Here is a 23,442-nt window from a genome sequence, read left to right as displayed (position 1 = left end):
AACTGACGTGATTTCGAAAGCAAATCGCTCAGAAAGGAGATACTCCGTTCAGCGGTTGGAGAATCGAAATGCTCATCACCTTGGAAGTGAGTCGCTGGTCAAGGCTCGGCCTATAGAGAGTCATAAAATTTTGTAAGCTGAAGCCCCATCATATAAACACAAAGCCAGTTGGACCTGATTCACGAGGTCAGCGAGGGAGACTAGGACTGGCGCTTGCGAATCATTTTCACCTTGTGATATCATATTATCATATACACAGTAAGTACTTCTCGCGTCACTGATGTCGACCACGCGATGAATGTTGACGTCAATGTCACGAAAAGTACTAGCATTATGTGGTCGAAAGTATAAATCATTGCTAGTGTTCGGAATCCGTAGCCTCGGGCTTGGAAGTATCCGCCAGGGTGCTACATAGCACACAGGCCCGCATGCTACCTGCAGGTTCTCTGAAAATTAGAGCCCGACATGTGTGAAGGTTACCCAGGTGCCCACCAATGCAAGCTCGATCGCTGACTATGCCACAGCGGATATAGGTCCCCGAGCTCCTGAGCGAGATGTCGTGCGCATGATGCTTACGTGACATAGCGACTGTCTGACGGGACGGTAAGCGGCTCGAGTCACCAAACGCCGCCGCAAGTAGTAGCAATCCGATTGTCGCGTTTGAGGACCTGACCGACGGTTGGAAGACGGGGCTACAGGAGGATGGATGACTAATACAAAGTATCACGGAGCAAAACGTAACACATAATGACCAGCTGAGGATGGTTGGTAGGAAATTTGCCAGGTACCGGAATGTGGGTCCGTTTTTCTCTGTCGGGTGAACTCAAAGGAGCCGTCATGAAGTCAATAGACTCATCTGAATCATGATTCATGCCAGCCGCATCCAGGGAGGCAGGGACGAAAAATTGTAAATTGGCGGTCAGCCGCCGGTCTGTCGCATAGTCAACCGGATGGAATCGTTACCAGTTACTGTTAAGTAGATGGCGAGGTAGACTCGGAGCTGAAACGAATTTATATCAGCGGAAAAAATCACGATGGATCACAAATGATTCACTGTCTTCTTTTACCCTCGGGCTGCTTCCACATAGTGACATGTCGCCATTTGACACCTTATCATTCTGAATTATTCCAGAGCAGCCCACTGCAGCCATATCAGATTGCTCGTCTCAAAGGAAAGCTACAACTGAGCAGAGGGATCTAGAATGATACTCAAACGGATCTATATTATATTTAGGAACTCACTTGAATCTCGCATGTTTATCCATGCCACAATCTTCACATCCACTCGATTATTTCCGTCGATGACCACACTTCCTCAATCGACAGAGACAGAGGGTAAATTCGCGTTCAACAAATATTGAGGACGCGTTTGCAGTTTCAAGCCGGAGTTGCCGGCGTCGAACCAAACAAGGGACAAATATGGCATAAGTCAGCTTGCCGAGATTTGGATTTCAGTCATATTCAAGAAACGGTGTAGCGTTGGGACACGCGACCTTGATGCTTAACTTGTGATAGAATATGCTGCTGGGCATCTACGTGTCCAATTGCCGAGTTCGAGTCCCGAGTATCACTGGCAGGGTGCTGGCGTCTTGCCATAATAATGTCCGACCACTAGCGCTTTCGTCACAGACTCGAGACATACTCTCCAGGAGACGAATACATCCCTTGTCTATTCAGACCTCGCGTTTCTATGCAACTGAGACACCTTCCAAGAAGACCTCTGGGCTTACGAGGTTCCTGCCATCCGCCCTGCAGCCTGCACCGGGAAGTAGCTCCTCATTCCGGAAGATCGTTGCACTGGCTGCACAGGAGAAAAAGCCTCTGCTGCTTGCGGTGGGCCTGCTGCTGGTGTCCTCTTCAGTAGCGATGAGCGTTCCGTTTACAATCGGAAAATTGATAGATTTTTTCTCTTCCTCAAACCCGGTGAGTGAATTCATAGTGAGGGTGCGAGCGTGGTTGACTCATTACGTGCATAGGAAATACCGTTCGGTTTGTCAGTTGGGCAAGCCTCGGCGGCCCTTCTGATATTGTTCACGACGGGAGCAACGTGCAATGCAGCAAGGTCGTTCCTCATGCGAATGTCGGGCCAACGAATTGTTGCGCGGTTGAGGGAGCGGTCGTATGCTGCAGCACTGAGACAAGAAGTCGAATTTGTGGAGAGGGGTGAGGGTGATGTTTTGAGCAGACTGACCGCGGATTCGAGTATTGTCGGAGAGAGGTAAGGTCTCGCAGTGCCGCATCCAAGAAAGTTCCATTGAAATGTTGACATACGCAGTGTCACACAGAATCTCTCAGATGGACTGCGAGCCATCGTAATGTCATCTGTTGGCCGTAAGTGCCATAAACACAGACGTGCTCTCGTTACTCATGAATGGGCATATGCTCTTCAGTTGGTGCCATGTTCTACTTGTCCCCTACGTTAACTGTGATGATGTTGGGAATTGTTCCCCCAGTCTCTCTCGGTGCTGTGAGTAGAACTTCACTTTATTGCAACAAAATCTCAGCGCTTGCAGGTATTTTACGGCCGCTACCTGAAAAGGCTGTCGAACCAGACGCAAGAAGCGATGGGTGAATTGACCAAGGTCAGCTTTAGCTCCTCTTTCCCTTGTTTCGCACACGCCTTTTATCATGCGCCAGGTTGCACAAGAGTCGCTCTCGGCTCTACGGACAGTTCAAGCATTCAATGCACGCGATCAAGAGGAAGCGAAGTTCCACGACCGGGTGACACACGTCCTTGGGCTAGCTCGGAAGGAGGCGGTCGCATCAGGAATCTTCTTCGGAAGCACTGGTTGGAGCGGAAATGTGACTATGCTTGGTCTTCTTGGATATGGCATGTGTCTCGTTCATGGCTTCCTTCTATCTCGCTGACAATTCCCAATTTTTGTGCAGGGGGAACACTGGTTTCACAGGGTGCGATCACTGTCGGAGACCTGACAAGTCTCCTACTATATACCGTATATGTTGGCTCGGGTCTGCAAATGCTGACGTGAGTGCTCGTCCACATATTATATGCTCACTACAACACAGCCTTTGCGCAGCTCATTTTTCGTAGGTCTTCGATGCTCTAACGCTCTCCGTTAAACTGAGCGATATTAGTCGTCCATTATGCGTGGGATTGGTGCGGGCTCGCGCATATTCGAGCTACTCGACCGCACGCCAGCGATTCCGCCGCGAGGGGGCATTGAGGTCGACGCTTCACGCTATGGGACAGTGAGATTCGAGAACATCGGATTTGAGTATCCCAGTCGGAAGGGCGTGCAAATCCTCGATGATTTCAATCTCGAGGTCGGCGTCGGAGAGAGCGTGGCAATTGTGTAAGTCGTGCGGACTGGTAGTTGTTGGTGCTGCTGACCTGGAGTATGTAGGGGGAAGAGCGGTGGTGGCAAGTCGTCCATACAATCGTTGCTTCTGCGGTACTACGATCCTGTTCGTGGGAAAGTGACCTTTGATGGCCAGGGTGGGTAGTACCTATCTCACTTCTTATGATGCATTAACGTGACCGGATAGATATCCGTGAATTCAACCCTTCATCATGGCGCAGCATAATCGGTATCGTTCCCCAGGCAAGTGCTCACCTCTGCGTCTATATCTGCTCTCGTGACAACAGCCGCCCAGGATCCGGTCCTCTTCACAGGAACCATCGCGTCGAACATTGCCTTCGGATGCAAGGACGCTACGCGGGAAGATATCGAAGCTGCTGCACGCGAGGCAAACTGTGAGTTCATCTTGGGGATGCCGAAGGGGCTCGACACCGAAAGTTTGTGCCGCTTTCTTCCTGCTTGGTGTGAATTTTTTGACGATTTTTTTGTACAGTTGGCCGTCTGAGCTTGAGCGGTGGACAAAGGCAGCGCCTGGCGATTGCCCGTGCGCTGCTGAAAAAGCCCAAGATTTTGGCGCTCGATGAAGCGACCAGCTCGCTCGATGCTGCGTCGGAACATAGGGTAAAATACTATACATCCTGCTTCAGCAATCTCCTTGTTCTAATAGGGCTTCTTCAGGTCAACGACGCCATTGACAAGATCCTGCGAGCACGACATACAACGTGTCTGATCGTTGCACATCGTTTATCCACCATTGCCCGCGCGGAGCGCATCGTCGTGCTCGAAGGTGATGTGTTCTGCCTCTTGTTTATCAAAGATTAAACTTACGGGGTGACTGTTTTCAGATGGCCGGATAACAGAGTCGGGGACATATAGACAGCTTGTGAATACGAGTGACTCGAGGTTCCGGGCGCTTATGGCTGCACAACTGAATACGGCTGCTGGGGATGCACCACTACCAATCGCGCCATCCACGAATCTGGATTCTGTGTCATCTGCATCGTTGGGATCTGCATTACCCCCTCCTTAGACCAAAATTTTATATGTAAACAGATATCTATTAGATCTTGCATCAATCACAACCAGTTCACTTCAAAAATGATGCAAGCGCTGCTTGGATGTCAGTCTTATCGTCGCCAAGTATATTTCTGATGTAGATTTTTCAGCGCTTCAATGACAAGTCTGAACAAACGTTCGATGTCTTACAGGTTCCCCTGCGCGCTAATCTGAGATCGTCCCGCTTTTTAAAAGGGTTATTTATGTCTCACAACTGAACATGCGTATGGCTCGTTTCTAAGGAAAACATTAGAGGTGGGATACCCAATGTCCAACATACGAGTCTCTGTTTTCGACAAGAAGCCTTGTCAAGCCAGCGCTTTTCGAATGGTTTCGGAGTCCAGTCTGTTCGGTATAAGGGCTCGGGTAGAAGGTGTATGTTCATTCCGCACCGTCCGCAAGCAAAGTGCGATTAGGATTGAGACGGAGGATCAGAGCTTTTCTATCGAAGATCTGTGGGTAGGATGATTTAAATCCACGGGTATGATGGGATCGGAAATTGTACGTAGTAAAGGACAACCACCTTACGCATGTGCCCCCCAGGCGATGTTATGTCTCTTGCTAGTCCCTCCCTTCAGGTAAGATTTCTCCTGTCATACGTCAAGAAGGGACTAACCGCTGTCTTCTCAGTCAACGAATTCAATACGTGGAGATATGAGAAATGTCGGTGCTTACCCATAGATGTACAATGATTGAAACAAATATTGACGGAAGACTAAATCTGGATTTTGGATGATCAAGGGTATCACTTGGGGCTATAGCGTTACGCCTTGAACATGAAGTCACATGGGAAGGTGCTGTTTAACCTTCAGTCACTGCTGGCGGAGGAAACATGCTTGTCACGACTCAATTGCTCACCGGTAAGCCCCGACCAGAAAGACCCTCGGAAAAACATATTAGCTGTCTTCTTGGCCCCAATTAATGGACCCCGTAACTCCACATAAGTAAGGTATGTTGCGCCGAGCTTGAAACTTTCGGGACTAATAGAACCTCGGCTATGGCGGTCAACCTTGAAACTAGAGTCCTGGACAGGTCGTCATCGACGAGGGAACGTTTTCTGTGGCGTGAGTATCGGTCTAACTCATCAGCCCCGGGTCAGCGAACTGAAGTGGTTTGCACGAGGAAGATTCTGATCTAGACTCCACTGCCAAGGCGTTTCAAGCTTGCGCTGCCTGCGAAATTGGACTCACTGTGATCGCATTCTCCGATAAACGGCGGCCAAGCAACATATTGCCACCTGCCCAGAGGCCGAGCGCTCCGATTCCAGGATCTTATCGTTGTTCACACGAAAGCCCAGTGGGTGGAAGCCAAGTAGAGCCAAGCAAGCCAAGGATGTGACATGCGTGACAGTGGGTCACATTGTCTCCTTGGAACAGTTCATGATGCCGCCTTCACGGCAAGAATGTCTTGCCGTTTTCTTCACTGTTATCTTTCAGCTCAGCTTAGCCATGGCTCAGAACGACAACGACAGTTTTGATCATGACCCTATTCTGGAGTTTAGACCCGCCTTCGTCCAGTCGTTACCAGTTCAGATCCTCTTGACAGGCGTGGTCCTCACGCTTGTCGTCGTTTTGCTTCTTCACCTGCTCTTCACCGCTCAGTATCACTGGCCCTTAGCTCGTGTCAACTATATGCTGCAGCTCACGGGGGTGGTGACTTTGCTTGCTTCCGTCACCGCTACTATCTATGTTGTGTTCTCCTCCAATGTAGAGGAGAGCCAGCACTGGCCATACATGCTGAGCTATCTGGCTGTGGACATGCCAAAGTTTGGCACCAATGTGTCGGTGAATACCACTGATCCTACTGTGGTATATGCGCACCGATGGTCACTTGCCGAAGGCGCCACGTGGACCGTAATGAATGCGACTACATCTATGGTCATACAGGTTAGTGCAAGTGAACGTAGCCCACTCTGATTGTACCAATGCTGTTTTCTAGATTACCCATATTCATTTTTTGACCTTGCTATTTCCCTCAAACCTGGAAGCAAGACTCATTTTTGGCCTACTTGGTGAGTGCGAGCGCAAAGCCCTTGCGATACTAATCTCAATATTGTGTTTGCTTTCGGCTTGTGATCAAGGTCCACTGGCAATCATCTCCGCTGTAATGCAACTGCTCCCGATCATCTATGGGACGAACTCGGTACCACTCGCGGAGGACACCCGGAACGTGTGCAATGCAGCCTTGTCATTGTTGTTCACTTCTGCGCTAATAATTTGGGGCTTTTTTGTTAATCGGGAGGCGGCATGGCGCACCGATGGCGGGACAGCAGCCTTCGGTGCTGGCGCAATCGTTCTCGCTCTCATGTCGACCACGCTCAATTTCATCTACATACCGAGTCAAGATCAGTATGGATGGATGCCAAAACTGATGTGGAGCGTGGTCATGTGGCAAAGTTTCCTTGGATGGTGGTGGTGGGTTGGTTCTGGGATGGGCGTCGGAGAGGTAGAAGAGATGCTAATGAAGGAGGAGAAACGAGAAAGAAAGAGGAAACTGAAAGCACAGAAGAGGAAGGAGCAACGGGAGAAGGCCAGGTCCATGTGGAAGGGTGTCACCGGTGCTTTCACAACGAAACGCAACCACCTTGATAGCCGAGATTCCAGTGAGGGGCACGAAGGACCCGACAACTCTGAATCGCTGAATGTTCTCGCTTCTGGCAATGCTCTGTCGACTGCAGGTTCGATGACAAATGGGTCGTCAGCGGGCATGCTCCCGCTACAAATCGTAAACAGATGGTATGCACGCTTGCGCCATGCACATCTTACCGCTGCAAGATTACAAGCTGTTGAGCGCGTGGAGCGCATACATCAAGTATTTGGCCGTGAAGATGCCCGAAATTCGATGCGGGAACCTGGTGCCCAGGTCGTCGGATGGGGACTGGGGAGTTATGGAATACGGGGCGTAGAGCGGGATCGGAGGGAAGGACAAGGGCTGCAGATAAGGATGGAAGTGGACGACGATATAATTAATCCAGGCGAAACCGAACAACCAGAATTACTGCAGCACGACCAGTCCTTTCGGCGGCGTGGCTACCAACCTGAACCTCAGCCGCCGCAACAGGCTCCACCGGCGCCAGAGGCAGACCTTGGATTTGGATGGACATCATTCTGGTGGTGGGGTCCTCTTCGGCGGTGGCGTTTACGGGACACGACGGCTTACAGGTGAGGAGAGCAGTTTGGTACGAGAGGACGTTAGAGATGCTGTATGATCTGATGCAACGTGTATCTCGTTCGATGTTTGCTGTCGGTATTAATATTTCTTGGACCCACAGCTACACCGTTACACCAGGCACTTGATGTTGAATGTGGACATCCGTAAAAATCTACCCTCAGCACAAACTCCATTCGTGCCGTCAGGGCTATACCATCGCACCTTATTATTGTTCTAACATGCTTCATCGATACCTCGTGTACAATATCGACTTTTTGTAGAATATTTCGGTCCATATCATTCGGTTTGGACTCACATCTTTTTGTATCGATGACTGATCGAAGCTGTCCAGATTATTATAATATCTTTGGTGAAATTCAGGGTGAGCGGTACTTACTGACACTGACCTTCCGAGAAGCAACAAATGACTCGTTTGCACTTCGAGTTCGACACCATGGTTGAACACGCTCCTGCCACGTTTTCCCCGGAGAAAGAGACAAAACCTGTGGTACGCCATTCTCTTGTTGAAGACACTCACATTTAATAAAAGACATGCCTTCCTGCGAGAACACGGTGTGTGCACAACCCTTCGGAAGTCATACATCGAGACGCTGTTCCTCACTTGAAGCAGAACTCACGACTTAAAACGACATATTCGAGATGACGTCCGGAGATCGATGTCTAAGGTGTGTTTTTCATGGCAAGCCAGAAGTAAAAACGCGTCGTACGGTTCTGGACACGCGTTTGAATCGCTGTACATCATATCAGCCACGAGCCTTGGCAATGTGTCTGATAATCAGCTGACGAGTACGACTACGACGACTCCTCGAGGAGAAAAACGTACTATTGGTTTATTTGGGCCTCCCCGCATGATAAATTCCACGACTGATGAACGCAGATAAGGAGGATGCGCATGCCTATAAATTGCTGGACTCATAGCACCTCAGTACTGCAGACCGGCCCACTACCTAAAACTGTACCATGGTTCATCACACCACTCGCGACTCTAGAGAGAGTGAGTTCTATCTACTGCCACTTCCCGTACTACATTTAATCGTATTTTTGTTTCTCCCAACTTCAAGGATCCGGATTCATGAGGCGGCCTTCGCAGGCCGCCATAGACAACCTCTGCAACCATCGGCTCCCCGCACGCTATCTTCATGCAGGGTTGAAAATGAACAACTTAATATGCTGTCGGTCACAGGTGAGCGTCCGTCAAATCCTGAAACTATGTATTGCAGACTGATCGGCCCTCAAAGCGAAGAGTTAGAGACCTAGCTCTTCGTCATATTGATTTTTCGATACCGTATCGGAGGCAGACTGAATCACGAATAGAGTTCTTTAAGCGAGAGGTAATAGTTGTTGTCGTTGTGTTGATTTTTTGCACAGAATTTCTTAGTATGTCTGAGGCTGAAACACAGTTGTAGGTCCTACTCGATGTTGAACTGTCGCACCTGGTGTGTTATGAAGATGGTTGGGTAGTTGAAGTATTCCTTCGGATTTTGTACCACCGGCCGAGAGTGATGAGGAGTCTTCAGGTGATTCAAAACTACATGATTGCTACCAGATTATGCTGATTTACGACCAGCAACTAGACTTTGAGCTTCGGGTTGCAAAGGTTCTCCCCTATTTCTCTGGCAATCACAATCTGAGTCGATCTAACACATATCTTTTAGGATGTCCGTCCATCGACTGTTTACTCTGAAAGCGAAGATACTCAGTCTGAGGATGCAAAGGTTTATACCATTTCACTAAGAATTATGCGAGTCTGACTCACATACAGCCTGACTGTCAGCGTCACATGCCTTCCACTGTTTGCACTGACAGCGCTACTCAGCCTGAGGATGTACAGGTTTCTCTCCTTCCAATCAGAATTCTGCTCCGAGTCAATCTAATACATATATTTTAGGATGTCCGTCCATGCCAAAGGTCACTGTCTGTCCGCTCTGACGATCAGGCCACTCAGGCTGAGGATCCTCAGTTGAACGCAGTTCAAAATGGTGATGCCCGAAACGCCTCGTCACGACCAGAGTTTTTGTCAACCCTCTTAGCTTCAATGCCATCATGGAGATTCTGGAACAGTTAAGAAATAGCACTCTAGTTGATACTCATACAACACCATAGTGATGATTACGAACATGTATCCGACAATTGACTATCATCAGCTCACGCGACGAACCAAATGGTTTAATTTCGAGATTCGGAGGTTCTGCGCCTTGACTGACATTCGAGCATGCCATGTTCAGCTACGTGAATTTCCACCCACGGACGTTCTTCGTTGGCTTGAGATCGCTGGCGGTGCTAATGTTAAATGCAACTGAGATGTCTTCTCGGTTGCTACTACCAGTCTTAGACTAGAATTCGTCGCGCAAGTCTGTAAGGGCCGAAGTGATTAGCTTTCCAGATGTGAAGCGGAGACGGCATTCTTGATGACGAAGGAGTCTTGTACAGAAGTCGAACACAGACGGCCTAGAAATCGAGATAAAACAGTGCGAAACGTGCTGCGCGCTGCGACAGATTTGCTCACATCGCCATCTCCCCCAATTTTGCCTGCGGTCAAAATCGAGGAACGAGTCAAATGAAGCCGTAGTACAACAAATTAGCACGTTGAAGGCCTGTGCGAAACTTCTTCAATGCAGCCACACCATCTTCGATCTCTTGCCTCACTGTGTCGAACCAGTCGTTTTCCCGAATTTCCGTGACGTCAATATGAGCCCTCTCAGCCCGCCGAAAATTCTTCCTCAAGTCTTTCACCATCGATGCGTCTCTTTTCTGAAGTCTCGCTTGTCAAACCCATGACAATGCTCGGGGTCAATGACATCTTCATTGATACAGCTGACTGTCGACCAGCCCATGCTAGAGAGGATCTCCTCGAGTTTGTCGTCAACACAGCAGTATACGCATCTCATCCCTTTGTTCTCTGCAAAGCTAACAAAAGCTTGTGTAGTGGGCTCGAGAGCCTTCAGAGCCTTCGGGTCAGATACCATAGGGTACCCCAGGCGAATACCCAGGAGTTCGAGTGGAGATGACCTTGGACAGCCTGCGTGATTTATGGGTGGTTTCAAGTTGAAAGCGTGAATGCTGTCCATGATTGATATAAGAGTTCTCGGAGCCTTGACAGGAAAGGGTCTCGTGACGACGACGCATTTGCGACCAGTACACCAGCCACATAATATGGTAAACGCCCGATTGGAGTCCTGTCGATTCCCTAGGCAGACAAAAACAGAAGCTTAGAACGTTTGAACATGTCGTTCTTCAACGTGAATCATGATCCCAAAATGGAAAACTGTGTGTGAGCGCCTCGCCGGGTGTGAACTCGAGTTGCAGTTGTGGCGCTCACACGTATGTGCGAATTGACCGGTCACCACCTAGTAGTACTAGTACTGGATGTTGCTGGGTTCAGCCCAGCAACTTCACTGCTGCTACATCTCAGAAACTCTCAGCAACTCACTTCTCCAGGTGTAATGTTCTGATCGCCACTGATAATGTTTGTTCTTTATTCTGGTGCTGGGGTGAACTCCTGGGCTAATTTGGACCACTCACGGACTCTCCTGAAGCACGCGAGACCTTGCGAGTATGATGTAGCACGGCAGCTATATATATGTCTTTCTCGCCTGCGGCTCCCAAGCTGGCACGCGAGGCAATATATAGCGTTCTGAGGCTTTCATCCATCCTTCCCAACCCAGTCGTTGGTCACACCGAGCATGGAGGACGTCCTACAGTGGTTGCGTGGCCATCTAGTCAAGTCACCAAAACTTCCCCGGCTACTGCAAGGGTACACTATCGTCCGTCTGACCTCCTTCACATTGTTTCTCACTGCATTCCTCCTCTTTCTCTTGGTCGGTCTCTCTTTGCCAATTATCAAGTCAATTATAATCATCAAAGTATCAGCAATAAATTCTGTTGACCCCGTCTTGAATGCAATCACAGAACTGCAATTTGGAGTGTGGGGTGTCTGTGCATCAAGGTAGAGCGTCTGCTTTGACCAAATTTCACCGCTTTCCTCATCCGTCACCTTTCAGTATACTTGACGGTATCGGAGCACAAGAAGCATGTTATGGTCCGCAGCTGGGATATACTATCCCTACAAGCCTTTTGTCTCTCGTTGGGCTCTCCTCCGAGTTCGCAAATATTGCAGAGACGACCCTCCTGACTATGCTTGTGCTGCATCTTGTCACTGCAGCACTCTCGACCGTCTCTTTTGTGTTGTCTTTCTTTCTTCCCTCCCGCTTAATCACAATAATCGCACTCGTTATCGCCATCATCACATCAGTTATTTCGACGGTTGTCTTTGCTGCGGATGTCGCCCTCGTTGTCGGTGTCAAAGACAACATCGACTCCCTTTTCCCTGGAGCCGACTTCGCTGTAAGCTTTGGCAATGGCGTGTGGATGACATTAGCTGCGATGGTTTTGACTTGGATAGCGGTTATCATGCTTTCAGCACAGCTATATCACTGCTGTGGAGCGATACGGTAGGTTTGCAAGAACTTCTATGCGACGCCATGAATCTGATTTGCCGATTAGCCCCAAACCCAAGGCGTCCAGATCAGGCGTATCTGAAAAAGATAGTATGGAGAAGGTCTTGGTCTAAAATGGACAACCCTGCCCCGTGTCTTTATGTTCGACCAGTTATGAATATAATGTTTGACGACCGCAATGATGGGTTCAGGGATCGTGCCGCAGCAGCATCTTAATACAGCATTGGTCTAAACTTTTCCCCTATCAAGAACTCACGGCGCCGGTGAAAGTTGGGCTATTTATTACTTCTCAACTTGGTCTCAGAACGGAGCGCAAGCCGGGTGTAATGTAAAGCGGGATTTTCAATGAAAGCATATTATACAAGCAAAAACCTCGAGAGCGAAAGAGTATGACTTTGGGACGGCTGTCAATGGGAACTAATTCATTTCGCCTAGCTTGAAATTTAGCGCTTGGATTTCGAGAGCGCTCATCCTCCCCATCAATTCTCTCTCGAAAAATTCTTTCCTCAGCGCAGGAGGCCATGACTTCACAACAACGAGATCCGCCTCATTGCTGATTCCTAGTCCTTCGAACGCGGGGACAAGGTGAGTTAAGTCGGGGTTGACCGCCTTTAAAAAAGATGCAATATCGGAATCCTCAGTTGTACCGGGGTGTGCGAAGTCGTGCTCTTCGTAGGGTGGTGGTGGACCTACGGGAGCGGGTGGCATGCTCATTTCACGCTAACGCACAAAAGAGTGAGCGGGGATATTCGTCGGTAGCATACGCGCAGAAAATTTACCTCTGAGGCAGCACTCTTAACGCGAACGGTTTTGGGGGCGGGTCTCCTCGACATCTGGCTTCTGAATGCGTGGCGCTTGGCATACGTTTTTTTCGATAAGTAATGCTCTATGTAGAGCTCGACAGGCCATGCATCAGCATACCCGGAAAGAAAGGGTGCCAATTCCTTGCGAGCCTGAGGAGATATTAGATGATAGTACATATGACTCGTTGTTCAAGCAAATCACGACTTACCCAGTCCAAATAGATTGCCCAGATATCCGGGATCTGCTCGTGTAAGTACCTCTCGCAATCTAGAATCATGACGGCCTGATCGCGAAGGACCTTCTGTTATCGCAAATCAGTGGGGTAAGATAGATGAGTTATTAGATTTTACCTTAAAGTCCTCGAAGGCCGGTTGGGTTGTTTCCATTGCGCGGATGATGTTTTCTTGGGGTCCGGACACCAGCTTTCGAAATTCCGCCGGCGTCGGTCGTGGTACGAGCTGGCCATCATCGTGACATTGCGTCCTGGACGCACTGCCAGTGGGAGCCGGTTTCATTCCCGTCGAGACCACTTGCGAAGATCGTATTAGCAGAGGAGGGGAAGTAAAAAAGAGTGTCACTCACTGACTTTCGATGATGAGTTGAAAGGAGGGCAGAGATAGTAGTTATGATGGAAAGATGCTCGTGGACAATCCCACTGGATCATTCCAGCAACCTCGCCTTTTTCCGAGCGAGATATACCGAGAGAACGGGGTGATACACATGCAGGCAGTCACAGATTGTGACTTGGGCGCTGTGCCTTCGTCCCGATCGTGTGAGCCTGCAGTGCTCATCGCGTTCATTTAAAGGTCAGTCAGTTTAATCGAAAAGAAACTGTCGTTCTTCGACAGTATCTGCTAGGCACGGAGTGAGTCTTGACCAAAAGCCATAGCGCTGGATTTAATTTCAAGCTCACGTTCAATCGCGGTCGAGCAACACCGAGATCGACGACAGATATTAAGAGCAACTGCCAACGACGATGCACCGAGGGTACAGCTCCAGTATTAGCGACTTGCAGGGCGACTTGCACGGTGAGTTCGATTCTTGGATTTTGGGAGGCTATCTCTTCACCATTTTTACTCCGGCTTGGTCTCAAGTTTGCTCCAGACTACAGAACTGGGCCGCCGCATCTCGGTTCTAGAGGGTCCCTGGCAGTGGCGTAGTCAAACTCCCGATATTCAATGGTGAACATCAATGCACCGCATTGGCAACGCCTGCTCGGGAAGTACTAGCATCTTGATACCGGGAGTAGGAGCATGAATCTAGGACAACGTTAGATCGACGAACCCTGTGCGCGCCTCAAAACGCAAATCGCGGTGATTGATAGCGGCGGTGAAAGGGTTGGCGGCTTCTTCGCGATATGCGCCGCCCAAGGCTTTGATTCCAAGTTGAACGTGTGAGAAGACGGGAAATAGCAGGATCATGATCTGCTTGTGCAAGTATCATCTGTCACACAGATGCTCGTAAGTATTAACCTACGAAATAGCATATATGCAGGGAAGGGTACCTTGGACGCGCAAGTGAAGACGCTCACTGACACTTTCACGTAGGGATGAACCTGCGCACGAATACGGATCATCGATCAGTCAATCTAGCTGTGCGAATTGACGCCGTGCCGATAATGGCTCAACTGCATGCCAGTGATGGAAGTAAATGTTTCGCATAGGTTTCGCATCAGAGTTGCACGTCTGCTTTGCAAGGTGGGCTCGTAATCTGACATGGTTAACTTCTTTCGCTAGAGCTCCGTACGTGGTAGCTTTGCTGCTGTTCTTACTTCGATACCGCTTTTTGTCTCCACAGTTCTTGGCGGTACGCCCATGTATCACTAACATCTGCATGAACTAATCACAAAAATTTGCATGACCGATAGAATTTGACGAATACCATCATAAATCTAAGTTCCCATAGCAAGCGCCGAGTCCTATAGAAGTGCTGGGACCACGCCTCATCCTTAGCGTTCGACGAAATCACGCCAAGCTCGTAGAAAACTTCGATGCAGGAGCAGATATGATTTTAATGGCTTTCCAGGAGCGTCCACATTTGCCAACTGAATGTGGTGTGTGGTAGTTGCAATAGAAATTCTCCCAGGGTCAGCACTAGATGGAGCACAAGCGTCCCGCGAGTGCGTACTTCAAATATTTACATAAAAAGTCGGTTTCTAATTTACACTTCAATTCTTCGAATTCGTCCCTCGCAATTAAATTCCTTCAGTCCTTCAATTGAAAACTGATGCTGAACACTGATACTCGCTAGTTTATCATGCAGTTCCTTTCACTTATATATGTCGTAGAGTCAGTCGTTCAATCGAAGACTGAAATTGATTTTGTTGATAATTTCGCCAGTGTGTCGTTTTTGATGAGAAAACAAATATTTCGCACATGGGTTCTTGTGCCAATGATACATCAGTAGAGCCCTATCAATGTCTCTTGTCCGTGTCATTACATGCTAGTATGAGAAACAGCACTGACGTATCAACTGTACTCAGTATAATATATCACATCCATAAGGTCCGACCTGGAAGTTGCTTCGTAACGATATACCCTCATGATACTACCAGAACGCCTCCAGCTAGCAATATAGCTCCGAGCACAAATGAATTTGGGCTCGATGCAGACGTCATAGCAAAATTCGTATTCTGTCAGGTACACAGATCAGAAGACGCATGCAGCATGTTCAAGAGTAAAGATTACCAGTTGTTGCGAGCTGTTAGCAGCCTGGCAGCCGTGAACGCAATTTAAGTTCAGATTGCTTGTGATGAGCGATGCAAGGTCAGGATCTATTGGTGATGCTGCGGCTGTTGGGAAAGTCAAGCGCTGCAAGACACGGGGCTGGAGAGAATATGCTCACCCAGTGCAGAGATAGCAAAGAGGACGACCCAGAAGGACGTAATGCGGAGGGTCACTGAGGACATATTGGTTGGGTATAAGATGGATTGAGGTATATGGGATGAGGTATCAAGTTGAAGAGGGAATGACGCTTAATGAATGGACGAGATGGAGGCCTAGTCAATAAGCCGGGAGGTGCGAGGGGAGAGGGAATGGCCAAACCATGAATCGGCCAGGCGCTTCTTATGCAAAAGCGCTAACCAAGAGAGGCTGTTACCTTCATCCGAAAATAGCAGGTTCGCGATCGATGTGAACGCGTAAGGGTCACGTGCATTGAGGTTTCTTGTATTTCTTTATATTAAAGGAGACAATGTCGCGATGAGGCAGTCCCAAAAATCAAAAGGAAATGGTTTGGTAGTTATACAACATTATGCGGCACTGGTACATTGTTGGTCGTCGCATAATAAAAGGGGCTGAATGCTTGACGACATCTTCTGAAGAGTCTATCATCATGTAGATCCTCAAGACGACTACTTCGTTGCGCAGCCGCATGATTGATTGGTACAGTTGCAGTTGTCACCTGTACCTTTGCACTCGCACTGATGTGATGAGGGCCGTGGAAACCAGAAGCGCGATTAACTACGTACCTGCGAAGCGTGTTGCTTATTGGGACAGTTATCGCAGTCGCAACTGTTCTTGGGGCAAGGACAGCCGGTGCCCGAGGGGCCACATGCGCTGTGGACGTGTTTGAGCCCATAGAGCTTGAAGGTTGAACGAGTAAGCACTCACCCGCAGTTACCGATGCAAGTGCAGTCTTTCGCCATCTTAGTGGATTAGAGCGCGTTGGACAAAGTTTAGGTTTTATTGGTGGTTGGAATGAAGTTCAGTGAAAGATAAAAGATAGACCAAGCACTCTTCTTATACGTAGCATCTCATATGACGTCGAGCCTGACGCTGACTGACGTCGCTGGTGGTGCGGTGCCTTGACTCTGGACTTTTGAGCCCCATCTCACATCAAGGGTCTACCCAGTGACAGAGTTGTGCGTAGTCCAGCTGATCAAATGGCGCACCGACATTTTAAAATTTTCAGCATGAAGAAGTAAAAAGTCTGTAGGTGAAGTCAAAGGGAAGTCTGCGTTGTTAATTCGATAGTTCCCACGACTACTATAGCATCTTCATTTGTGGACGTTGGTATATATAAGTAAGTCTTCCAGCACTTTGCGCGCGGTGAGCAAGTTTGATAACCTTTGATTTCTTGCCTTGGAAACTGCCAAGGTACTATCTCAGTATCGGCCTGGTGAAGTTCATCATCAAGAATTGCGAGGATGAATTCCTACCCGGCTGAGCTCTTGGTCCAGCTCGCCCCAGTAATGTTCGTTGCAGGTCTTGACCTACCACCTGCACCGTCAGCATCCACTCCAAGTACTCCACAATCGCCAGGTCAGGCCCAATCTCCCCCGCCCACACCTACAAAGACTCAGGATCCTTTCGGGAGCCTCGTTGCACGCCTCCGAGACGCCCTCCAGTCGCAGCGCAAAGTCGCGATATGGGCACCAGAGCGCACAAGGGCGTTTCACATGATCCTCGTGGGGAAAGACGTCCGATTCCCTCCTCGCAAGCTCGTTCCGCCAGAGGACCCTGCATATACGTCCGTTCATTCACCACTTTCGCCCATGACGCCTTCGTCACCCTTGTATCCCGACGGCCTGATTGCGCCTATATGGATACGAAAACACACTGCGCTAGTGCCGAGCGTCTTTGTTCAATTCCTAAGATTGTTTGAGTCACCCGTGGTCCATGCCCGATCTCCGTTGGACCCGCCAGACCCAGAACATGAACGCGATAAAGCAGAAGAGGAACGAAGAAGAGATATTGAACTCAGTGCTGAGGTTGCAGCCCGAAAGAAGACGACCAATGAACGCGGTATCAAATTGACTGTCGTGCTGCTTGCAACCAGGAGGATGCTCGGTACATTGTCCATTTGTTACATTTAAAACGAGTCTCTAACTGTGTATTAGACGACCCGTCACTGGATAGCCGTCTCACCTTCATCAGAAGACAGAGCGGGCTTGACTCCCGTGCAGCCTTGTTTGTCCTCAGTCCAGTTAGCACATCTGAATTGAACGATTTTGCGCGCAGGTAAGGGCACCCTGATTTTTTTCTACGGTTGCGCCACATGATGTCGTAGTTTACAAGACGCCCTGTACGAACCTGCGCTCGAATACTACACCTCACACTCCAAGCGTGTCAGGCGGAAGCGCAATCGGCACTCTCAATCTGTTTCATCCTACAACCCCCCTCCTCTTGCTTCCATGGGTGCCGCGAGCACCCGCCCACTGCGCCCAGAAGGGTGGACCGTGCGGTATGAATACAAGATGGCATGTTTTGCAGAGTTCAGGGGTGAAGACGAGGTTGCGCTCAAGTCCGTCACGTTCATCGTTTTCAAAGAGATCGTAATACTAAGTTTCTCAGACACTATCAAGATGCGTACGCGACACTCATGATTATGTTCGGATCGACTGCTATCCTGCCCCCTCGAACCAAGCGCTGGGCAGAGGCCAAGGTCCTCGCAGACGCCATAAACGTGAAGGTACGATTGCATGCGCCTTGTAGGATTACTCCTACAGCTAAACCAACAGATAACCAAACTTTACCTGTACAATCACGAACACTCGCTTGCACTTTCGCATCACAACTCCCACATGCGCCGGTTCGCAGATTTTTCACGGGGATGGGGTATAGGCGAGGAGACATTTGAGTATTGGAGTTGGATGGCGAGACAGTACGGCCCTTATATCCAAATACGTCCAACGAATTTCTTATTGTGTCTTCCAGACACCGTGTCCTCGCAGAGCTTCTAGAACAAGGATCAAACTCTTCGCTGACGTTCCCCACAAATTCACCTCATTCGCTCACGGCTGGTATGTCATCGACAAGCACGCCCGTGGAGCTAGACACTGTTCGAGCCCTCGGGTTGAATCCTAGCCACGCCTTGCAGCATCCAGGCCATTACTACTTCATGGCCGCCCGATGCACGGAAGCACGCAGGGATAGGTTCTTGGCCAACGAGGTATATTTGGTGCTTTGGTCCATCAATTATATCTCATCTTTGGAAGGGTATCTCACAAGGGACAAGTGGGGCCCCAGGGTACGCAAACGAGAAGAAAGTTGACCATCTGACGTTGATTCTCGAGGTTTGTGCTTTGTTTCTGTGAGACAACTTAATGGTGCTGATGTTTTCTTTTGTCTCAGCTGTACACTAAATCCTACGAGATGTTCAAGAAGTATAGCTCCACCACGAGTCAAGGACGCTTGACGCTCTGGATCGCTTACCGCATCGCGCATACGTACTACGAGTCTGAAAAATTCGATGTCGCAATACGGTATGCGTTTTCATATTTATCGTGCGAGAAACAAACTAGATGGTGGCGTGTAGATTCTTCGAGCGGATAGCAAAGACGTACCGAAGGGAAAAGTGGAAAAATATGCTCAGACCGCTTTTGTCGACGTGGTATGCCTGCGCGCAGAAGCTCAGCGACGTGGAACTTATGGTGACACTCCTCGTGGAGATGATTGGGTATGGTAAGTAACATATACTGTTTTGAAGGCGCTCGTACGGTATGATGATGTTTTTCAGCGCAAGATGTTGATGAGTCGAGAACTCTACAGGAGGACCTATTGGCGGTACTTGAGGTGAGGCACCCTGCCTTGTCTTTGAGCCGATTAAAATTGAGCCGCTTCATGTAGAGTTCAGTTCCTGTATCAACGGGGAACTCACTCGTTGTTGACCTCAAAGAGTCTGATCCGTTATGTGAGCTCGTGGAAGCTTGTTCTCCCTGTAATTTTTACTGAATTGGCATGAAGTGGACACTATGCTGGTGTTTTGGACGCCCGAAGTGCGCGTTGGCGAAGAGGCCGGATTCCAACTGTCACTTGCTACGCCAACGAACATAGATCTCTCCGCTCTTCCGATAGACTCCGTGATCATTACATTCTCCAATGGTTATTATCCTGTGATACTCCGACATTCGCCCCCCACGGATGGCCAAGTGGCAGATACGGTTGTCCGACTGGTGAAAATCGGAAAGGTAGTGCCAGAAGACGAAGACGAAGAACCAGAGGAAATTTGCGCTGACCTTCGGTGGAAGCCAGGTGAAAGACTCGTGGTCTCCGGGAGTATATCTTCTGAAGCTCCTGGACCGCTTACCGTGGGTGCTATCTTGGCAAAGTGTGACAGACTGTTGACTCGTCTATAGGTCGTGAGCATCACTGTGGTACTTGCACAAAACGGCTGGAACATCGAAATACCACATGAGCCATGCATCTCTCATGAGATATCTACACTCGTGCCGCGCTGGTTGACTTCACTTCAACCCATCCAGTTCCTTCAACTTGGGAGAAGCGATTGCTCTAGTGTTATGTAAGTTGTTCCTGATAACCACAATAGATGTCGTGAACAAACTTGTTTATTTAGTGTTCGACATCGCCCTCATGAGCTCGCTGTCTCGTTATCTCATCAGGCACCGGCACTAGTCGATGAAGAATATCCCATCGTCATCGATATCACAAATGTTGATGAAAGGCATCTAGATGTTGTTGTTGACGTCTTGTTGCAGCCGACGGAAGTGGATCAAGGAGGTTTGATATTTCAACTTCTTACTGGTGTGCAATTCTTATATCCCATTTTGAACAGCTCAATACATCATATTCGACGACCAGCGTTCATCCGGATTGATCAAAGGCATCCGACTCGGCACCATCGCCCCGGGCGTGTCAGCTACCAAGACTCTTTACCTCGTGGGCAGCGGTGCTCCCGGCGATCGCATGTTAGACATCTCTATTCAATCCACTTCAATACAGCCCGTGTCCATGAGTAAAGGCGATGACGATGCAGAACCCCGCAACTCGAGCTCCTTGGGTGCACACGCGACGGTCGATTCCTGCGAGAAGTTGCAAACCATCGTTATTCCGACGTCGGGAGCCCTGGCGGTCACGTATGACGTGGCGTACAGCAGAAGCAAAAACGCTATTCCTGCTTTGGCGGATCTGTCCACTGTTGAAGACGACTTTTGGGATGACTCATATGGCGGGGGTGGTTGTGGTGACGACGAGAATAGAGTGTTCGGCTCCTTGTGGCTTGGTGATTGAGAGCTTGAAGTTGCATCGCCAGGTGAGTTGGAATGAACTTTGGCAGCACTACTTTAGCAATTAATACCCTAAACAAGGACAATCCGCTTGCAAAGGTGCTCGACTGCTCGTCGGATGAAAGTAGCGATGACATGTTTCCAGGTGGTGAGTTTCTCTTCTTACTACATGATTTGGCTAGATGAATGTGCCAGAATACCTGCCTGGCGACGAGCTCTATAACGTAAGCAGAGTATCACTCAACCCACGGGAGGAGCAGGTTTTGGGCGAAGAGAAAATCACTGGTCCTGGCGAATATGAAGTTGTCTGGCGAAGGTGATTTTGTATAATTGCGAAGTATCGACGACAACGCTTAAATATACACGACAGGATGCTTCCTGAAGGTGGTTGCGGAAGACAGTCGATCACGCGGTTTGCACTTCCGACGCTCATGATTTCGCAGGAAGGGTTAATCGCCCTTCTTGACATCCCTAGCTTTGCAAAGCTCCATGTGTCAACGCCCATACACTTAACAGTCCGCAATCGGCACTCCTCCCGCTCCGCCAATGTCACGGTCAGTCTTGATCTCGATCCATCTGATGCGTTCATCGTGGCTGGCTTGCGGAACGGCCGTCTTCCGATCCTTTTACCGGGTTCTGAGGAGAAGCTCTCGTGGAATTTGATTCCGATCGAATGCGGTCATGTCAAAGTTCCACGTATCAAGGTTATGGACGTGCGGGGCGTTGCTCTGCCTTCGCAAGGTGTTGGCGTGCCAAGTACGGAAATTGAAGTGGAAGGAGAGGCGGTCAAGGTTGTTGATGTGCGTGCCAACTGGAACACTGCAAGCGCACAGGGCGCAGGCGATAGTGCGGTTGCAATTCCTCAGCAAGATGGTGCGAGTACAATACTGGTACTACCATAATCATGATCATGATGGCGATCCACCCAAACCACCTTTCGCGTCGGAATATAAAAGGCAAAGGTGGCTGTGCCGTCGTGAGAGGCGTCACGTCATGTGACGCCAAAAACGCGCAAAGTCAGACTTAAGCTTCATCAGCTGACATCATAGCTTACAGAGTACTTATACCCCCTGAGACGATTATTATGGAGTCGAGGCTAATATTAATCTTGACCTTCGATACGCAGCTCCCCTCATCCAACGACACTTACAATGGGTATACCAGACGAAAACATCCATCCCAACGCAACCGGAAACGCTGCTAAAGTAGTCGCAGAACACCAAGCGAAGCAGGATTTGGTGTTCTACTCGGGATGGGTGAGCTGCTCCACTCTGTCATTCACGTCAAGCGCTCACACGCGGATGTGCATTTCATCCAGTTCTGTCCTTTCAATCAGCGTGTCTGGATTTCCCTCGAGGAAAAGGGCATACCATACCAATACAAGGAGGTCAACCCATACAGAAAAGAGAAGCATTTCCTTGGTACGTTATCAATATCCATCTGACGTCACGTGCTCATCGAGTGCAGATATTAACCCCAAGGGCCTCGTCCCCGCAATCGAGTACCAGGGAAAGGCCCTATACGAGTCGCTCGTTTTATGCGAGTTCCTTGAGGAGGCTTACCCTGACCATAAGCCTCACCTGCTACCTGCCGATCCATTCGAGCGCGCCAACGCGCGCCTGTGGATCGACCACACATCGAAAACGATAATCCCAGCCTGGCACCGTCTTCTCCAGGCACAGAGCAAGGAACAGCAAGACGCCGCACGCCAGGAACTCTACGACGCGCAGAGAAAGCTCGCGCAGCAGGTCAAGGGGCCGTACTTTTCTGGAGAAGAGTTTGGTTTGGTCGATGTCGCTAATGCGCCATGGGTAGCTCGGGAATATATTCTTGCTGAACACAGGGGGTATGACAGAGCGCAAGTCGGCGGCAGTTGGAGCGAGTATGCAGAGCGCTTGGCTACGCGCGAGAGCGTCAGCAAAACCACGAGCGTAAGTGTTTTGAGCTCGAAGTTGTTGGTTTTGCTCACGCCTTGGTGTTTTGGTGTAGGATGAAGACAAGCTTCAGGTTATCTATGATCGGTATCTTCGCGACGAAGCTCAAAGCGAGGTTGCGAAGGCTCTCAGAGCTGGTAGACCTTTACCTTAGTCAGAAACAAGTAGCATTTCCAATGATAAGAGACTGCAGAAAGTGTTATGTATGACAGTTTCGAACTATGAAGGCTGCGAGGCTTACGTCGTTATAGATCAATGGCTGAGAGGTCTACCAATGACTACCATAAGATAGCGTGCGTTTGTGACACACGATGCACATATGGGCCCTGATGTTGATACGATAAGACTATCGTCAAGGTACAAACGAAAACTACTCAGGTATCCCTGGTACATACAACATTTCAAGGATCCTGATGTCTATTACGTTGCCGACCGTGAACCTCAAAAGTTTGCTATGAACTCAACTCCAATGAGTTGAATGGTATCCTCCTGTTTGGATTCTATATTTGGGTATTTTTAGTTGTTGCGATGGTAAGATGTTCGACAGACAGCGAACTCAGTAGTCTAGGCTGCACGACGATCAATTGTGCTTCCTTGCAGCTTCCATGTTTCTGTGTTCTACAGTGTCGTCTTATTGACATGTGAACCAGTAGTAACTGGATGCATGATGGGTGTATGATTGCTGCGAATCCCGTGCATCGTTCGTTTTTACACTGATTCACAGCGATAACTTG

General features: G+C 49.2%; 9 protein-coding genes across 9 annotated transcripts; 5 read left to right on the top strand and 4 right to left on the bottom strand.

Annotated features, from left to right (window-relative positions):
* The first annotated feature begins 1,265 nt into the window (after positions 1 to 1,265).
* DEU56DRAFT_773688 (P-loop containing nucleoside triphosphate hydrolase protein) lies at positions 1,266 to 4,423 on the top strand. The gene is made up of 15 exons (XM_041351580.1): positions 1,266 to 1,923; positions 1,977 to 2,218; positions 2,276 to 2,331; positions 2,391 to 2,467; positions 2,514 to 2,582; positions 2,638 to 2,830; positions 2,890 to 2,986; positions 3,039 to 3,048; positions 3,097 to 3,314; positions 3,366 to 3,457; positions 3,508 to 3,563; positions 3,616 to 3,757; positions 3,814 to 3,941; positions 3,999 to 4,107; positions 4,166 to 4,423. The coding sequence occupies exons 1-15, from the start codon at positions 1,519 to 1,521 to the stop codon at positions 4,348 to 4,350; spliced, it is 2,079 nt and encodes a 692-aa protein (XP_041213676.1). The 5' UTR covers positions 1,266 to 1,518; the 3' UTR covers positions 4,351 to 4,423.
* A 1,401-nt stretch (positions 4,424 to 5,824) lies between these two features.
* On the top strand, positions 5,825 to 7,541 carry DEU56DRAFT_751809 (uncharacterized protein; the record flags this gene model as incomplete). The annotated part of the gene is made up of 3 exons (XM_041349589.1): positions 5,825 to 6,262; positions 6,315 to 6,387; positions 6,457 to 7,541. 3 exons carry the CDS (start codon positions 5,825 to 5,827, stop codon positions 7,539 to 7,541), a joined length of 1,596 nt encoding a protein of 531 aa, XP_041213675.1.
* Positions 7,542 to 10,039: 2,498 nt separating this feature from the next.
* DEU56DRAFT_773648 (uncharacterized protein) lies at positions 10,040 to 10,793 on the bottom strand. The gene has a single exon (XM_041351579.1). It carries the CDS (start codon positions 10,613 to 10,615, stop codon positions 10,277 to 10,279), a length of 339 nt encoding a protein of 112 aa, XP_041213674.1. The 5' UTR covers positions 10,616 to 10,793; the 3' UTR covers positions 10,040 to 10,276.
* Positions 10,794 to 10,832: 39 nt separating this feature from the next.
* Positions 10,833 to 12,194, top strand: DEU56DRAFT_773646 (uncharacterized protein). The gene is made up of 3 exons (XM_041351578.1): positions 10,833 to 11,493; positions 11,549 to 11,998; positions 12,051 to 12,194. Exons 1-3 carry the CDS (start codon positions 11,231 to 11,233, stop codon positions 12,115 to 12,117), a joined length of 780 nt encoding a protein of 259 aa, XP_041213673.1. The 5' UTR covers positions 10,833 to 11,230; the 3' UTR covers positions 12,118 to 12,194.
* Positions 12,195 to 12,316: 122 nt separating this feature from the next.
* On the bottom strand, positions 12,317 to 13,593 carry DEU56DRAFT_472313 (uncharacterized protein). The gene is made up of 5 exons (XM_041346395.1): positions 13,395 to 13,593; positions 13,159 to 13,337; positions 13,017 to 13,109; positions 12,784 to 12,957; positions 12,317 to 12,724 (listed from the first exon to the last, which is right to left on the bottom strand). Coding segments are annotated over exons 1-5 (750 nt in total). The 5' UTR covers positions 13,396 to 13,593; the 3' UTR covers positions 12,317 to 12,421.
* A 1,561-nt stretch (positions 13,594 to 15,154) lies between these two features.
* DEU56DRAFT_472310 (uncharacterized protein) lies at positions 15,155 to 15,898 on the bottom strand. The gene is made up of 3 exons (XM_041346394.1): positions 15,653 to 15,898; positions 15,496 to 15,599; positions 15,155 to 15,440 (listed from the first exon to the last, which is right to left on the bottom strand). The coding sequence occupies exons 1-3, from the start codon at positions 15,714 to 15,716 to the stop codon at positions 15,348 to 15,350; spliced, it is 261 nt and encodes an 86-aa protein (XP_041213671.1). The 5' UTR covers positions 15,717 to 15,898; the 3' UTR covers positions 15,155 to 15,347.
* Positions 15,899 to 15,985: 87 nt separating this feature from the next.
* Positions 15,986 to 16,756, bottom strand: DEU56DRAFT_773641 (uncharacterized protein). Its single transcript, XM_041351577.1, has 3 exons — positions 16,420 to 16,756; positions 16,278 to 16,365; positions 15,986 to 16,229 (listed from the first exon to the last, which is right to left on the bottom strand). The coding sequence occupies exons 1-3, from the start codon at positions 16,452 to 16,454 to the stop codon at positions 16,161 to 16,163; spliced, it is 192 nt and encodes a 63-aa protein (XP_041213670.1). The 5' UTR covers positions 16,455 to 16,756; the 3' UTR covers positions 15,986 to 16,160.
* A 76-nt stretch (positions 16,757 to 16,832) lies between these two features.
* On the top strand, positions 16,833 to 21,802 carry DEU56DRAFT_773639 (Gryzun, putative trafficking through golgi-domain-containing protein). Its single transcript, XM_041351576.1, has 19 exons — positions 16,833 to 17,598; positions 17,649 to 17,769; positions 17,819 to 18,052; positions 18,103 to 18,220; positions 18,270 to 18,412; positions 18,466 to 18,700; positions 18,747 to 18,824; positions 18,883 to 19,013; positions 19,067 to 19,212; positions 19,268 to 19,323; positions 19,378 to 19,441; positions 19,495 to 19,838; positions 19,887 to 20,050; positions 20,105 to 20,268; positions 20,324 to 20,722; positions 20,748 to 20,800; positions 20,856 to 20,922; positions 20,970 to 21,090; positions 21,145 to 21,802. Exons 1-19 carry the CDS (start codon positions 16,956 to 16,958, stop codon positions 21,674 to 21,676), a joined length of 3,813 nt encoding a protein of 1,270 aa, XP_041213669.1. The 5' UTR covers positions 16,833 to 16,955; the 3' UTR covers positions 21,677 to 21,802.
* Positions 21,738 to 23,251, top strand: DEU56DRAFT_773634 (glutathione S-transferase). The gene is made up of 6 exons (XM_041351575.1): positions 21,738 to 22,030; positions 22,093 to 22,195; positions 22,242 to 22,705; positions 22,764 to 22,911; positions 22,960 to 23,001; positions 23,054 to 23,251. The coding sequence occupies exons 1-4, from the start codon at positions 21,926 to 21,928 to the stop codon at positions 22,860 to 22,862; spliced, it is 771 nt and encodes a 256-aa protein (XP_041213668.1). The 5' UTR covers positions 21,738 to 21,925; the 3' UTR covers positions 22,863 to 22,911; positions 22,960 to 23,001; positions 23,054 to 23,251.
* The last annotated feature ends 191 nt before the right edge of the window (positions 23,252 to 23,442 follow it).

This window comes from Suillus clintonianus (genome assembly GCF_016758775.1).
Source record: "Suillus clintonianus strain FC179 chromosome Unknown DEU56scaffold_6, whole genome shotgun sequence".
NCBI lineage: Eukaryota > Fungi > Basidiomycota > Agaricomycetes > Boletales > Suillaceae > Suillus > Suillus clintonianus.
This window is presented reverse-complemented; position numbering and strand designations above follow the sequence as displayed.